This window comes from Hylobates moloch, unplaced genomic scaffold (genome assembly GCF_009828535.3).
Source record: "Hylobates moloch isolate HMO894 unplaced genomic scaffold, HMol_V3 SCAFFOLD_4, whole genome shotgun sequence".
In the NCBI taxonomy this organism is placed as follows: domain Eukaryota; kingdom Metazoa; phylum Chordata; class Mammalia; order Primates; family Hylobatidae; genus Hylobates; species Hylobates moloch.
Genome location: NW_026652279.1, coordinates 161,991,894 through 162,009,932, shown reverse-complemented (window position 1 = coordinate 162,009,932; position 18,039 = coordinate 161,991,894). Strand labels below are relative to the sequence as shown.

Below are 18,039 nucleotides of genomic sequence, written 5' to 3'. Positions count from 1 at the left end.
GCCTGGACAACATGGCGACACTCTGTCTCTACTAAAAATACAAAAAATTAGCCTAGCCGGACATGGTGGTGCATGCCTGTAGTCACAGCTACGTAGGTGGCCAAGGTGAAAGGATTGCTTGAGCCCAAGAGATCAAGGCTTCAGTGAGCTGTGATCATGCCATTACATTTCAGCCTGGGCAACACAGTGAGACCCTGTCTCAAATAACAACAACAGCAACGACAAAAATGATCAATATGGCAAAATTTATGTTATATGTTTTTTACCACAATTAATTTCTTTTATTTAAAACTGATCATATTAACAATAAGGAGGTGGTTAGTGATGGCAATAAGAGCAAGCTCAGGGCCTTTGATGATATAGAGCTGGGTTGCAGAGAATAGGGAATCAATGACAGGTAAGGAAGTGAAGGTGGATTACCAACCTTTTCCTCAAACTTCTCATACTCTGTTTCCAGATAGACCACCTGGTTTCTGGCTGAGTCTTAATTTTGTTAGATATGTTAACACCATTTGCTGCAGTGCTACCCAACCTTTTCCCATTGTGGTATGCATAGAGAATCGTATTTGTACAACACACTGAAGTCAACAGATAGGAAGCACGAGCAGCTGGAAATATCAGATATCAAAGATTCCTGATGCTCCAGGAAACAGCTGCCCAGGAGCGAGAGGACCATACCCTGAAGAACCTATAAATCATTAGTGGCTGAGAGTTGGAAAACTCTGCATTTCACTCAAACCTGTTGATGCTACCTAACTCCACTTGAAGCCATTCTTTCAATCTTTTGGTCAGAGATGACTCTTTTGAGGTCAGCTTATTATTGCCCATAACTTTCCATGACATAAATCTCAAAAGATCAGCTTATAGAGCATTTAATCTGTTATTTCTGAAATAGCTACTTACTTTTATAATAAATTCTTACATTTATAATAAATGTTAGACTTTTTATAATAAATTCTCTGTCACACTAAGACATGAACAGCAATAAAATTGGTTTGAAGAAATGAAATGGCTAAGACTGAGAACAGTTTAGATCAAGGTTTAAGCCAAGAAGTCACAACAGAGGCTCAGAATTTGGGACTATCAATTATCAACATAAAACAACAGCCTAGGAATCTAGAAGTCATTCAAAAAGTAGAAATATGGGAGGCCAAGGTGGGAGGATCGCTTGAGCCCAGTAGTTGGAGACCAACCTGGGCAATATAGTGAGACCCCCATCTCTACAAAAAATTAAAATTATCACAGTGTGGTGGTCCATACCTGTGGTCCCAGCTGCTTGGGAGGCTGAGGTGGGAGAATCACTTGAGCCCAGGAGGTCAAGGCTTCAGTGAGCTGTGATTGTACCACTGCATTCCAGCCTGGGCAACAGAGAAAGACCCTGTACCCGCAACCCCCCAAAAAAGATAAAGATAGAAACAGCCAACTGGATTTTTACAGTCAAATAAGTATAGGTGGGAGATTCAGAAAGTCAGTTCAAAACAGGAGAAGTACCTGTTAGAATTGATGTCCTCCTGATATGAGTGGCATTGTGTCCATCTAATAGGTATGTGGAAGCCCTACCCTTCAGTCCCTGTGAATGTAACTTGATTGGAAATAGGGTCTTTGTAGATGCGATCAAGTTAAGATGAGGTCATTAGGGTGGACTCTAGTCCAATATGACTGGTGTCCTCATAAAAAGAGAAGAGACACAGACACACAGACAGAGCACCATGTGACGATGGAGCCACAGACTGGAGTGATGTGGTCCACAAGGAACACCCAGGATTGCTGGCATCACCAGCAGCTGGAAAAGTCCCGTGGAGTAGACCCCCCTCAGAACCTCCAGAAGGAGCTTGCCTTGCTGACATCTTCATCTCAGACTTCCAGCCCCCAGGAATAGGAGACAATACATTTCTGTTTTCAGCCATCCAGTTTTTTCGAACTTTGTGGCAGCGGCCCTAGACAACTAACACACCTCCAGAGCCTTGTTCTCTGGATTCAAGAAGAAACGATCCCTTCTAAAGCTCGCAAGTAGCCTGGCTGAGAGCGTGGGGCAGTGGGGAACAGTGGACGTACCCTTGGAATCCTACACCAGCCTGCGCCACCCTGGAGCAGCTTTCTCAGCAGTTGGAGTTATTTTCTTCTGCCTTTCTTTGATTATAGGAATCAAACCCCATCATAGTAAAATTTTATAGACTTGAGGCTTTCTTAGAGGAAAGATTTCTGTAAGCCCTTCCAAAATTTCATGTCGTGTATGATTAACCCAGACCAGAAGGACATTGTTTTAGAGACCTTTTCTTTGCCTCATCCACGGGTACTCGGGACTGTTTTGTTAGCATGATCTCTCTTACCGTGGAACAAACATGAAACTATACACCTAAGATTGTCCACTCGAGTCTACAATGGTGGGTTGTCGGTTATATCATTCTTTAATTGTGCTAATTCAGAATTGTTTTCATTCCAGTTTCCACAGCACTCTGCAAGGTAACCCTTCAATTAATATATATATATGCCAGGCATGGTGACTCACACCTGTAATCCCAGCACTTTGGGAGGCCGATGCAGGTGGATCACCTGTGGTCAGGAGTTTGAGACTAGCCTGGCCAACATGGTGAAACCCTATCTCTACTAAAAAATACAGAAAATTAGCCAGGCGTAGTGGCAGGCACCTGTAGTCCTAGCTACTTGGGAGACTGAGACAGGAGAATCACTTGAACCCAGGAGGCAGAGGTTGTAGTGAGCTGAGATCGCGCCTGCGAATCTCCATCTCAACAAGAGTGAAACTCCATCTCAAAAAAATAAATAAAATATAGTGGGATTTGGAGGGAAAATGTGCCCAAACTGGAGAGAAGCTCACACTTCAACTCCAAATGAATACTGCCCACTGCTTAACTATAAGGATGCTATTTTATTTTGTTTCCTTTAATCAAGAGAACAAAATTGTTAAGAAGCATGAGCTTACTGCACTGTACCATTGAAAACAGCAAGGATGATAAGGAAGAGCAACCTCGCAGCACTTTTTCTTTCATATCCTGTCACAGGCAGTGGGAAACTAGATTGCAATGGTTCTAAGAGAAAAGCATGACAATTAGTTTTCAGTTTTATGCGGTGCCTGACAGTTGTTGAATTACAAAAACGCTCTCTTATAGTTGTGTTAAGATTTGTTTCTGAGGGCTCTGTTCTGTTCCATTGATCTATGTCTGTTGTGGTACCAGTACCATGCTGTTTTGATTACTGTAGCCTTGTAGTGTAGTTTGAAGTCAGGTAGCGTGATGCCTCCAGCTTTGTTCTTTTGGCTTAGGATTGACTTGGCGATGCGGGCTCTTTTTTGGTTCCATATGAACTTTAAAGTAGTTTTTTCCAATTCTGTGAAGAAAGTCATTGGTAGCTTGATGGGGATGGCATTGAATCTATAAATTACCTTGGGCATATCTACAACTATCTGATCTTTGACAAACCTGACAAAAACAAGAAATGGGGAAAGGATTCCCTATTTAATAAATGGTGCTGGGAAAACTGGCTAGCCGTATGTAGAAAGCTGAAACTGGATCCCTTCCTTACACCTTATACAAAAATTAATTCAAGATGGATTAAAGACTTACATGTTAGACCTAAAACCATTAAAATCCTACAAGAAAACCTAGGCAATACCATTCAGGACATAGGCATGGGCAAGGACTTCATGTCTAAAACACCAAAAGCAATGGCAACAAAAGCCAAAATTGACAAATGGGATCTAATTAAACTAAAGAGCTTCTGCACAGCAAAAGAAACTACCATCAGAGTGAACAGACAACCTACAGAATGGGAGAAAATTTTTGCAACCTACTCATGTGACAAAGGGCTAATATCCAGAATCTACAATGAACTCAAACAAATTTACAAGAAAAAAACAAACAACCCCATCAAAAAGTGGGCAAAGGACATGAACAGACACTTCTCAAAAGAAGACATTTATGCAGCCAAAAAAATATGAAAAAATGCTCATCATCACTGGCCATCAGAGAAATGCAAATCAAAACCACAGTGAGATACCATCTCACACCAGTTAGAATGGCCATCATTAAAAAGTCAGGAAACAACAGGTGCTGGAGAGGATGTGGAGAAATAGGAACACTTTTACACTGTTGGTGGGACTGTAAACTAGTTCAACCATTGTGGAAGTCAGTGTGGCGATTCCTCAGGGATCTAGAACTAGAAATACCATTTGACCCAGCCATCCCATTACTGGGTATATACCCAAAGGACTATAAATCATGCTGCTATAAAGACACATGCACACGTATGTTTATTGTGGCACTATTCACAATAGCAAAGACTTGGAACCAACCCAAATGTCCAATAACGATAGACTAGATTAAGAAAATATGGCACATATACACCATGGAATACTATGCAGCCATAAAAAATGATGAGTTCATGTCCTTTGTGGGGACATGGATGAAACTGGAAATCATCATTCTCAGTAAACTATCGCAAGGACAAAAAACCAAACACCGCATGTTCTCACTCATAGGTGGGAACTGAACAATCAGAACTCATGGACACAGGAAGGGGAACATCACACTCCGGGGACTGGTATGGGGTGGGGAGAGGGGGGAGGGACAGCATTAGGAGATATACCTAATGCTAAATGACGAGTTAATGGGTGCAGCAAAACAACATGGCACATGGATACATATGTAACAAACCTGCACATTGTGCACATGTACCCTAAAACCTAAAGTATAATAATAAAAAAAAATGGCATCTGCTTTAGAGAAATTAAAAAAAAAAAAGATTTGTTGTGAGGCTCTTTCCCTAAGCAGCCTTAGGTAATCTGTGAAAATGGTTCGCTATTCACTTGACCCGGAGAACCCCACGAAATCATGCAAATCAAGAGGTTCCAATCTTCGTGTTCACTTTAAGAACACTCGTGAAACTGCTCAGACCATCAAGGGTATGCATATACGAAAAGCCACGAAGTATCTGAAAGATGTCACTTTACAGAAACAGTGTGTACCTTTCCGATGTTACAATGGTGGAGTTGGCAGGTGTGCGCAGGCCAAGCAGTGGGGCTGGACACAAGGTTGGTGGCCCAAAAAGAGTGCTGAATTTTTGCTGCACATGCTTAAAACCGCAGGGAGTAATGCTGAACTTAAGGGTTTGGATGTAGATTCTCTGGTCATTGAGCATATCCAAGTGAACACAGCACCTAAGATGGGCCGCCGGACCTACAGAGCTCATGGTCGGATTAACCCATACATGAGCTCTCCCTGCCACATTGAGATGATCCTTACGGAAAAGGAACAGATTGTTCCTAAACCAGAAGAGGAGGTAGCCCAGAAGAAAAAGATATCCCAGAAGAAACAAAAACTTATGGCACGGGAGTAAATTCAGCATTAAAATAAATGTAATTAAAAGGAAAAAAAAAAAAAGATTTGTTGTGAGGAGTTAGAATAGTGAGGTTTACCCTGTGTGGACCTACACATTAAATAGGAACTATGCTGGAGCTGGAGTCATTGCCCTGATTCCTTTTGGACTCAACTTTCACACAGTCCGTTTGGATCTTTTTTCAAGTAATTCATGTACTTTTCCGTTCTTCTGGAAGCGTCCTCACAATCTACTTTATCATCCATTCTTCAAATATTTGAGTCCCTACCGTGTATACAATGCTAGGCCAGGTACAATAATAAATAAGTTCTTTGCTCCCATGGAGCCTTTTGGTCTAATAGGAGAGTTGGATGTAAACCAAGTAATTAATTCCTAACTATGTAAATATTGAGATGAGCTTTCTTCAGAAAATAACATCATTTAAGAAGAGACACTCGTAGAAGACCCTGACACAAATGGTGGTCAGGGGTGAGGATGAAGAAATTTACAGGAGAGCTAAGTTTTGCAAGATGAGCCTTGTGGACTTCACGGAGGTGTTGTGGGTCAGGAGAAGGGAGCACAACTCCAGGGAGAAGGGAAAGCCTCTTGCACCCAGAATGCAGGAAGACCAGGTTGGAGTGCTACAGAGTAAGTGTGGAAAAGTCAGCAGGGCATGAACCATGCGGTGCCTTGAGAAACACAGTAAGGACATTTACTTTTTTTTTTTTTTTGAGACAGTCTCACTCTGTCACCCAGGCTGGAGTGCAGTGGCACGGTCTTGGCTCACTGCAACCTCTACCTCTCGGGTTCAAGTGATTCTCCTGCCTCAGCCTCCCAAGTAGCCGGGATTACAGAGGCACCACCACTCCCGGGCTAGTTTTTATATTTTTAGTAGAGACAGAGTTTCACCGTGTTGGCCAGGCTGGTCTTGAACTCCTGACCTCAGGTGATCTGCCCGCCTTGGCCTCCCAAAGTGCTGGGATTACAGGCATGAGCCACCACACCAGCCGGAACACTTACCTTTAATGTTTACCTTTAACCTGAGCCACTGATGGGAGGCGGTGGTGAACCAGAGAACTGTTTGGAAAATAAAATCAAGAGGGACTTGGTGATAGGTTGGATTTAAAGACATGATTGAGAGAGTCTCAAAGATGACTCCTGGTTTCAGGTTTCTACAGTTGCATGAATGAAATGCCATTAACTGAGTCAAGAAACACTAGCATACAACCGTATTTGGGGGGAAGTTCATCAACTCAGCCTTGGGCTTGTTGAATTGGTGAATCTTTCAAGATGTCTGAACAGAGATGCCTAATAGTTGTGTATAGGTCTGGAGTTCAGGGGAGAAGGATGGCTGCCTGGAGATAGAAATGTGGATGTTCAATGTAATTCTCAGTTATTTATTCAGGTCCTGTTCTAGACGTGTGGGGTAGGTCAATGAACAGAACGGACAAAAACGACTGCCTCCTTTGAGCTGCAGTCCCAGTAAAGTTCTCCATGTTTTCATAAACTGGAGGGTGTAAGTCTGGGTGAGATTGTATAGGGTGGGAAGAAAAAGATGCTGGAGCCTTGAGGAAGAGCAGCACTTAATAACTGCTGGTGTTTGCCTTTATGGTAACTCAACCTGTCTTTGTTTTCCTCCTTGTGTATTTTCACTTTCAGTTCCATTGCAAATAGTCAACATTTTCTGTATCTCAAGTTCAAAACTCCCAACAAGAACAGATCTGACTGATCCAGCTAATCAATATGATTCCTTTTAGGGAGGAATTTCATCTCTGATTGCCTTGCAATGCTGGCCAGTCTTATAGAAATTCCCTCTCTTTGGCCCGGTTTCTGGCTCAACCAGCTTTGACAAGGGTGATGAGTTACTTTGTACCATAAGGCAATTTATAAGGAAGAAACACCTTCATAAAAAAAAAAAAAGACCAAAAAAAAAACAGGCAGACATTCAGAGAACTCAGCTGCATATTACAGAGAGATTTAATTTGTTTATCTATTGCATGCCACTGTAATTCAACAGCCTAAGCAAAGCTAACAGAAAAGAGGAGCTGAGATAATCCAGCCCCTCCCCAACCACTCATTCAGGAGGAAGCAGATGTGAATGCCATTGTAAGGTCTTGAGTGAGTATTGGTTCCCATTTCCTCGCCTGCCCCTCCTCCCACACTTGGTCAGTTACACCTTCATATGGCTCCTGTTCTCACTCTACCTCTCTGCTTTATGATAAGCGCAGATAAAAGGCAGGAGACACGGACAAAGTGAAAAAGAAGGAAGAGGGAAGGAAATTTAGAAGGGACCTTGCAAACATTTTCCTTTCACTGAGTGGTCCACAGGAGAAAACAATTAAAACTTCTCTCTCCTTTGGGAGGCCAAGGCGGGCAGATCACAAGGTCAGGAGATCAAGACCATCCTGACTAACATGGTGAAACCCTCTCTCTACTAAAAATACAAAAAATTAGCCAGGCATAGTGGCGTGCACCTGTAGTCCCAGCTACTTGGGAGGCTGAGGCAGTAGAATTGCTTGAACCCGGGAGGCAGAGGTTGCAGTGAGCCAAGATCACACCACTGCACTCCAGCCTGGGAGACAGAATGAGACTCCGCCTCAAAAAAAAAAAACAACTTCTCTCTCACTAACAAAGAGATGTGATTTTGGAGAAATGTCTTCCCTCTCTTTCAGTTTTACCAGATCTATCTTGGGTATCTTTAGATCCGGTGTGCCCTCTTCACTTTGATGACATGGGTCCTAACTCCTATATGTTGTCTTATATGATTGTTTTATGTCATCCTAGCTGGCACTTTTATCATCTCCCTGGTCTCATAGGCATTTAAATCTGGGCCCCTGCACTAGACCCTGACAAGATCTTTTCTAGATCTAAAATTCTCATCTGGGAAAGAGTCGAGAGCTGGCATTACTGGGACGCATGTAGCTGTATACTTCATTATGACAGATCTGTTGTTTATGTCCAGTGTCTCCTCTGATTTTGGGGTGTTCGTGCTGCATGGTTTTATAATATACATAGTTCTAATATGTTCTCTGTTCATTACTGTGAATTTCTGCTCCGTTCCCTGGCCACCTACACAAACCACCATCTCCAGCATAGGCAACATGTTAGTAATTACCCGTAGGGGGCGACTGCAAGCCATGATGAAGAGCTGGATCTACCATGTACCTGACCTGTGCCGTGAGCTCTGGCACTAGAGCTGGGGTCACTGGGCCCTAGATAAGCATTCTCCTCTCAGGATAGTCAGATTTTGTCAATACATACAATTTTCTCTTAGTAGAAATATTGTTTGTATTCATAAATGCTGTCATTGACAGCATTGCTTTGTATTTGTACGTGGATCAAATGAAAGAATAAAAGTCAGGAAAGTGATATTTATTCCTTGCCATTTACTTAATATGCCATCAAACTTTCCCACTTTCCTATTATTTTTTCACTCTGGGAGTTTAGGAAAGGGAATTATATGACTACCTGGATTCTCATATGCCTTCAACATATTTTTAACTGGATCATTTCATCTTACTCTGGATTTGTGCCTAAAATCTCAGTGCTAAGTGCTCTATCTTCTAAATTGAGATTCCACCTTCCAAAGATGACTGGTGGTCCTCTTATTCCTGATTATCTTCCCAGCTCACTACTCCCCCAGATGAAATAAGGAGAGTGCTGTGGGAGGAAAGTTGTGGTAGAATCATCAGTAGCAGTGTTTATGGAGAGATTATTCCTCCTTTGCCAAAGCGCAAGAGGACTTCCAGAGAATCACTTGTAGCAGTGAGGAGTACCAGTCAAACAGAAGGAGACTGGCTCTTCCCTCTGGAAGCTTGGAAACCCGCACCTCTGCTCAGTTCAGCCACTAGATTAGAGCAAGCTGAGTTGGTTGTGAAAAGAAGTTGGCATCTTCCTTCTGAAGAATGGTGCAGTTGGGGGTAGAGTGAACCTGCCCTTGTGTGACATAGACAGTTGTGAAAGTCAGAGGCCAGCCAGAGTAAAGCTAGCAGTAGCTCGTCAAGAAGGGACTGTCAAGAAGAATATTTTCTAAGATTAATGCTGGGCTGGGGGGAACCCCACCCCTTTCTACTTCTATGCCACCTCAGACGGTGCAGAGGGGAGCTCAGTGGTGCCCATGACAGTTGTTAGAGGAAGGTTGGGGAGGCGGAGGGCTGCGCAGGCAGAGGCCAAGCCAAGACATGCTCATTCAGGAGAGGATTAAAGGAAGGACCTAAGGAAGACAAGATTCTCTTTCTTTTAGGAAGTCTTTGGCTGCAGAAGAACAGAGTAAAACTTATCTCCTTATACAAAAAAGAAATCACGCAAATTATACGTTAACCCTATCAACAAAGGACATAAGCTCTGAATGGGTGTAGATCCAAACCAAACTAGAAGGAAGGTCAGTGGTTTCCTAAGATAATACCTTCTGCTCCTAACTCTCCACTCTGACCCCAGCTTTGGAGGAGCTACACCCAAAAGAAGGAGATGTGGAGCAATGAAAGAAAAGACCATTGGTTTCTCATGCCTGTAATCTCAGCACTTTGGGAGGCCGAGATGGGCGGATCACGAGGTCAGGAGTTTGAGACCAGCCTGGCCAACATGGTGAAACCCCGTCTCTACTAAAAATACAAAAATTAGTTGGGTGTGGTGGTGCCTGCCTGTAATCTCAGCTACTCAAGAGGCTGAGGCAGGAGAATTTCTTGAACCCAGGAGGCAGAGGTCGTAGTGAGCTGAGATCACGCCATTGCACTCCAGCTCTGGGCAACAGAGCAAGACTCAGTCTCAGGAAAAAAAGAAAAAGACCATGTCCCCTCCCTAGCTCAAAACCATATGTCATACTGTCATGTAATGGAGTGAGGAAGAAGGGAAGTTTGGATCAGGTGTGAGACTAGACTGCACTGAACTAAATTTTTAATAACCAAAGTGGACCAAAAAGTTATGGAATTAACTAGGGATAACAACCGGTCTTTTATCCTCATTTATCATCCAACTTTCCTATAATTGAGGATGACTGATTTCATTGTTGGCCTTCCCTTACATTCCACGTGGAGCATTACTCAGTGAGAGGTAGGGCATCCCCAGGCACAGTGAGAGGTGAAGCATTCCTGGCATTCTGTCACCATGAAATGTCCAGTCCTCATCTTGTGTTTCCTGTAATTCAGCTCTAAAGCCAGCCATTTCTTCAGAGTGCTATTTGTTTTATTGGAGAATGGTATTTAGGGACCAAAACCCTAGCACTAGGTTTCTCATTGTTTCCAGTATATCAATGTTTCTAGGCTCCCTCAGCAGAAAGAGAAGGGAAATACATGTATGTGTACTAACTCATGTACACACATACATGTATTTAGCTAATTTTGTATATATTTACCTATCTATATATGTGTCTTACATAACCATAGAACCATCTGCCTTGATAAGTTGTACTCAGGTATTAACAATATACTAATTTTGTTAGATTGTTACTGGGAAATGAGTGTAGTATATACATGTTATTTTCTTTAATGTTATCCCTATTTCCACTTGTTTTTAATAAAATATGTGGATTAATGTGAGTTTTCATAGTATATCTAATAAGCCCTTTATCAACATAGGAGACATTTAAAAACTATTCATTTGACCACAGGCATACTCAAAAATGGTAATTGGAAATGCATGGTTGTGACCAGAAAAGAAATTACTCAAGGGAACAGGACACTGCTGGGGTCCAAGACCCCAATATTAAGACTGCATTCCAAAGTATGTATTTTCCATGCCTCTAATTTAAAGTGTCATATTTATTTGATAGTAAATACCATTACTGATACAACGTTACATGCACACTAAGTGTAACAAATAAGGGAATTTACTATAGAAAATGAGAGCCAGAGTTCATACTGTCAGAGAAAGAAGTTTTAAATAAGCAGAGGGGAGATGCCAGAATGAACCTGTGGGGCTAGATTAGGAGTATCAGTAAGAACTCAGCTTATTTTAAGAGAGAGGATAGGTAGGTAGTTACATGCATATATACGTACCTGCATGCATATGGTTGGAAGGTTATGTAAGATACATACGTAGGTAAATATATACAAAACTAGGTAAATGTATGTGACAGGGTGTGTGTACATAAGTTAATATACATACATGTATTTCCCGCTTTTTCTGCTGAGGTAGCCTAGAAATAAGAGTATACAAGAAACAATGAGAAATCTAGTGCTGGGATTTTTGTCCCTAAATACCATTCTCCAATAAAACAAGTCGGCACTCTAAAGAAATGGCTGGCTTTAGAGCTGAATTAAAGAGAACACAAGATGAGGATAGGACATCTTGTGGCACCAGAAAATAAGAGCTAAAAAGGAAAAAGCAAACAAACAAACAAACAAAATAGATAGAAGTATGTCTGAAGACTAGAGAAGCCAACTGAAAGAGCCCCCAGTGGCCAAAGCAGGAAGACTTTGAGCAATGAAATGAATAAGGAAAGTACTGGGTTATAACCCAAAGAATACAATCAATAGTCACAAATACATATTTATATAAATACATGATTGAATAAATAAAGGAGGAGGGACAACTGATTCTCACAGAATCATTCCAAGTAAGAAATGTAGAGAAATGGAAATAATAGAATAATGAATGAAGAAAACAGAAAGTTGCCATTAGGAAACCATTGTTGTAATTGCCACAGGCAAGAGCTGATGAATACCAAAATTAGTATGTGAAACTTTAAGGAGAAATAGAACATTTGCATGGCCTCAAAGTGTCCTCTCCAAATCTTTTTTTAATTATTGTAGCAGCTTTAACATCCGCCCACAAATTCTTTGATACTCCTCCTTCCTAAGAGATAAAGCTTTAATTCTTCTCTTTCAAGTGTCAGTTGGAGTCAGTGACTTGCTTCAAGCCAATGGAGTAGGAAAAGAGAAACATCGAACGTAACTTTATAATGCAGAAACCTGGCAGACATCCCCTTACCCAAGTAAGGACAGTTAACCTCAAGGTCATATGCACCCTGATATGACGAGAAGGACATATCATCTCCATGCTATTTGTCCCAAAAATGTATAACCTCAGTCTAATCATGAGAAAACATCAGACAACCCGAAATTGGTGGACACTCTGCAAATTACCTGATACTCCTGGAAACCCTCTAGGTCATTAACAACAAGAAGAATTAGAGGAATTGTCACAGCCAAGAGAGACCTCAGATGTGACAATGAAATGCAATGTGGTTTCCAGGATGAGCTCCTGGATCAGACGAAAGTCCTTCATGCGAAAACCTGGGAATTCCCAATAACTTCTTTAGTTAAAAGTATTTGACCAAGATTAATTTTGTAGTTTTGATAAATGTTCTATGGTATAAAACATGCTGGGTCAAGGTATACAGGAACTCTCTGTACTATCTTTGCAACTCTCATGTAAGTTTTAAATTACTTCAAAATAGTGTTTTTGTAAATAGGATGAGAATTTTCTATGGTAAGCTGTAATAATGCAACACAGAAATTAGCTCCTGTGTTGCCTTGTTCAAAGATATGTACATCTGTGTAGCTTTATGCCATAAATACGTTGTATCAAGTTTATTATGCTTTTTTGATCTTAAAAAGCTGGGAACACGGACTTTATCAACAGCCAAATGCTTTTTTTGATTTTGTTTCTAATCGAAAATCTGATGTAACTTGTCATTACTCCTCTTTCATCTTTGCCAGTAATATAACTCATCTGAAATTGGAAGACTTGCTTGTGCTGGATAATATAGATGATTCCATATTATAAAGGTTCTAAGAAAACAATAATAGAATGAAGAGAAATATTACAAATGATCCTCTTCTGCCTATTGATGGGAGTCTGTTAGTGTTGCCTTCTTGTTCTCATCTCATCACCATTGGATTATCATTGTATCGTGTGTACAATGTGAGGCCACAGGGCCACAGAGAGTTCTGCCTTTAATTAAAAATGCGTCATGCTAGTAGGGGAAAAGCACACGTAATTAGAAAGTTATAGTGCAAACCCCTGAGCAAGGTGCAACAGAGGAAGATGTGACTAAATGCAAAGTGCACAGAGGAAGATGTGCCTAATTTGGTTTAGAGGCAGGTCCTGGAAGGTGTGTCTAAAAATGATGCATAAAACTTTCTTAGGAAAATGAAAGAAAATATCCCATATAAGATGAATAACAGGCACAAGATTCACAAGTAAAAGTGTACCAGTTGCTTGAAAGTGTTGTTTTGGTGTGGCAGTATACAACAGTTTCAGAAGCTCAAGCTCTGGAATCAGGAAGATGGTTGTCAAATTCCAGTTCTGCCACTTCTAGCTGTGTGACTTTAGGCAGCTGATTGAAGCTCTATGGACCTGTTTCCTCATCAATGACATTGCATAATATGGAGCTAATTATGGTACCAACATCAGGGAGCTAATTTTTAGGGTTAAATAATATTAGCATAAAGTGTTCACCATCACATCCAGCACACGTGTTTACTGCTTCACCTACCAGTTGTTATTCTGAGAAATAGTTCTGGAGAAGATGGTTTTGGAAGGATTTATAAGAGTTAAATAAGAGTATTGCAGGCATGGAGAACAGTACCTTCATGTGACATCCCTGTGTGAGGGGCGCACAAACCTACAGGTTAGAGCATAGAGGGCAAAGCACTGGAAGACCCATTTATGCCATGCTAAGAAGATTAGAATTTCTTCTATACATAATTGATAGTCTTTGCATTACTTTAAGGACCAGAGAGACATAAAGGTTTTTCTTTTCTAGATGTTCTAAAAGGTTGGTTTGAAGGGACAAGACTAAGACAGCCAGTTAGGAAGGTTTCAGGAGTCTCAGTGAGACGAAATTTGGATGACCAGTTGACCACTGGATTCAGCAAAATGTGAAATATGCTGACTTTGCCAAGAGCAGCCCCACTGAGGCGGGGGGTGGGGGGGACACCTGAGACAAGAGAGGATGGAAGAGGGGTGGGAAGCGATATAATGGTACTGTAAGCATCTCTTTGAAGAAGCAACCTTAAATAGCAAAGGAGGCATGATCAGGAGAAATGGTTTAACTGCCTATTTTTGTTCGTTTTTACAATCAAGAGTCTTGAGAAAACAATCCAATCAACATAGAAAAGAAGAAATTGAGGAAAGAGGGAGAGGTTGAGTTGTCTCAGATTAGCCAGAGGGAAGGGACTCAAGCGCACATATGTGTCATCCCATTCGTATGGGTGAAGTCATACCTCTTGTAGAGCAAACAGTCACTGTGGCATGATGAGAGCTTTGGTTTGTTTGGCACATTTTCCTCGAGTAATTCAAATTACAGGCATATTGCTATCTTACTTATACGTCTGGCATTTATATAAGAGACTAAAGATCCTCATTATTTATTTGAGAACACTGAAATCCAAAGGGGTGAAGAGATTATAAAACTGAACAAAAGTTTAAATCCATGTCTTCTTACTTTGTTTTTTACTGTTTTTACTTATGCTATCTCTGATGTTTTATTCATTAAAAGAGAAAAATTACATGGGAGTGTATGTGCGTGTTTGTGTGTATGTGTGTGTAAGTGTGTGTGTGTGTGTGTGTGTATCCTGAATTCCCTTTGGTATGACATTTTTTCCTAGGACTTATGAATAATCATTTCATAATAAGAACCAAGTATCTAGTTTACATGAAACTCTAATATAATTTCATCTGAAGTGCAGCAAAAAAGATATATACTTTTTTATCACACTGAGCATATTTCTATGACTCAGTAAATTCTCTAATGGAAACACCTGTGTCTCCGTTGAGTAACAAAGGAGAGATATAAAATAGAGATGTTTGGGACCTAGAAGAATAAACATACAAAATCAATCTTTATTCATCACCACTGTCTCTAAGAAATTATTAATTATTTTAATGGGATATTAAAGGACAATAATATGAGCAAAATGTGTTCATTCAACATAATTAGGTATTCTGGTTTTTGAATAATTTTTTTTCTTTTACTAATTCATTAGAGTTGTTGGTTAGCTTAGCCTCGCTGCAAATATTATCTATGTTGTTGCACAAAGTAACCTTCTGAAGGACATTTAAAGCTTGTAAGATCTTAAGGGTTGTGATAACAGCATGAAAGTAAACATTTTATGCACATTTCAGGGATATCATAGGTGGCATAAATGCAACAGTCTGTTATAAGTGTTCTGCTGAGCTCCCAAACCAACAAACACAAACAGTCACTTAATTGCCCAGTGCACCCGCCCCTCTGAAAACAGAGCTTCTCTTCGCACTTACTTAAGGAACATGCTGCTTGGACGAATGAGTAACCAGCCGGGATACAGCACATACAATTAATCAGCTAATGTTATGAACATTTTGGATGTCAGCTGTCACAGAAAAATGTAGCTTTTATGGCCCATAGGCTAACCAAGAAATGAGCCCTCCAATTTACATCTGTGGCTTCAGTCGATGTGCCCAGATAATTGAAAACCCCACTTTGACCTTGGATATACTGGATGTATTAAATATTTTTGTAAAAGGGGGAAAAACTAGTGACTTAAACATGTTTTTTAATGAAATATTTGAAAACTGTACAGTATCACTGTCTTCTGTGCACTAATTAGAGTTGGTTGCCTTTTGTCCACAGCAGAAAAGACAGTGCTCACCCACCTGAAGAAATTCTGTATTGGATTTCACAGGCCAGTGAGGGATATTCTTTGTATTTGTATAGTAAGGTTTTATAATTACATAGAGGTATTATTAAAAACCAACATGTGTGATCATTATTCCAGATGCCCCGTCTGTTTTGACTGTGCGATTTGGGTTGTAAAATCACATATACAAATTAGCAAGAGAAACTCCCTTGAAAAATAATAGTTTACGCCTTAGCAAGACTCTGTTCTGAATTGCTATGTCATATATATAGATACAGAAAAAATAGCCAAAGCCACTATGTAAAGAAGCAAAGAGAATTCAGCCTTAATTTATTCACATAACAAAGAGGAGGGACTCCTTTCTCCTGACTGAAGATAATGTGGTTATTTTTCCTATATTGAACAACCAAAAAATATTCTACAGTTACGTCAACTCACAAATCTATGCACAGTTTTCAAACTAACACGGACTGGATTTCAAAATGAGAATCCCCCAAGTCTGAGTGTTTTTTAAATTGTTTTCTTTTGGGAAATCATACAAAAAAAATTATAAAACATTTTATTTAATGTAATTCTTCAATTCAGTTATTCCTCACAGCAATCAGAAAGGAACTGAAACTGAATAATGTTTGAATATTTTAACAGAAGAAAGCACAGGCTGAAATAGGGAAGATTTAAGCGATGAGGCAGAACACAGTATGTGTCGTGCAGAGCAATTTCACCCGAAGTCTCTTGAGAAGTCAGGGAAAGCAGAGGCTTTCAGCCGCCCGATGTGTAATGGTATCTCAGCCAGGCAGATGCTGAGCCGTACAATAGCACTGAGCTTAGATGACTTCTAGGTTTAAAGCTCAAGGTTTGAAGTTTGTTTCTTTGATTCTAATTTCATTCTTGCAAATGTGCTTTTCTTTAGCACGTGAATGTGTGACAAAGCTATCATTTGATCTCTCAGTTGCAGCCAGACTTCATGCTCAGCTGAGGCCATTATAAACTTCCTTTGTACTGTTCTTTACATTAGATTTTTCAATATGAAAAATAAAATCCTAGGATTCTCTACACTGTGTTCTTTCCCTTCAAGAATCATGATCTTAAAAACACTTTTTAAATGGACATTTACAATTATAATTACTTTATGTTAAAAGATCTTCTTTTCTTGGTATAGTATAATGATCTTAAAAATTCATAACCACTTCTTATAATATATATTATTCATTCATTTGCATCAAAGTAAATTTAATCTTGGAAAATCTTTGCTTAAATGCAAAAAAGGGGAAAGAATTTGGATAAAAGGTAGAATACTATTTCATTACATTTTAAAGAAACTCAATAGTGGCTTCAAAATAACGTGTAATACTTTATCATGGTCACCTCATTCCCCACCACCAACACGCACCCTGTCTACTCCCCTCTTACTCTTTCTTCCTTTTTCTGTGTCTGTAGCTTGGTCAAAATCACGGGTTGGGGAAGAAGTCAAAGTTATGGCGACTGATAGTGCCGAAGTAAGAATGGAATAATTTTGCTTAACTGCATCATCTTCCCTTTTTAAAAACTTTTAACTGAACTATAATATACATACAGAAAGAGGTATTTTATACACTTTTGCAAACAGAACACACCCAGCACCCTGCTCAGGAAATATTGACTGCGCCTTAGAAGCCCCTTTCCATACTCCCTCCCCTTCCCCTCCACCCCCACCCAGGACGACCACTCTGCAGACACCCAGCAGCACAGTCAGTGTCCGCTGCTGGTTTAACTTCATCTACATGGAATCATTCAGTATGTACTCTGTTGTTGTGTCTGGCTTCCTTCTCTCAATGTTATGTTGTGAAATCCACATTCTTACATTGAGATGTAGTTCACTCATTCAAATATTTAAATAAATCCAAATGTATTTTTCCATACAACTGCTAGTGGGCATTTGGACAGTTCACATTTTGGGACTCTAACAACTGACACTGCTGTGGCCAAGGGAGGGCTTGTGCCTTGTGAGTGTGCACACATTTCTTGCAGGCACGCACCTAGGAGAGGACCCACAGGGCTGCTGGATGTACCTGTGCTCATTTTTAGTTGATGCTGCTTCTCTCTTAATAACAGGAAAGAGTGCATGGGAACTGCTGTCCAGAAGGAGAATACTTCCTTGCTTTTAGGA

At 40.4% G+C, this 18,039-nt stretch overlaps 2 protein-coding genes across 7 annotated transcripts in view; both read left to right on the top strand.

Annotated features, from left to right (window-relative positions):
- The window catches only part of NALCN (sodium leak channel, non-selective), a 358,797-nt gene that overhangs the window by 245,771 nt on the left and 94,987 nt on the right, over positions 1–18,039 (top strand). The gene's annotated exons all lie outside the window — the stretch shown is intronic.
- LOC116467513 (large ribosomal subunit protein uL22-like) lies at positions 4,765–5,384 on the top strand. Its single transcript, XM_032755182.2, has one exon. The coding sequence runs from the start codon at positions 4,807–4,809 to the stop codon at positions 5,350–5,352; it is 546 nt and encodes a 181-aa protein (XP_032611073.1). The 5' UTR covers positions 4,765–4,806; the 3' UTR covers positions 5,353–5,384.

Excerpts from the sequence above, each read along its gene's own strand:
- LOC116467513 (XM_032755182.2), top strand. The coding sequence starts at position 4,807 with ATGGTTCGCTATTCACTTGACCCGGAGAACCCCACGAAATCATGCAAA.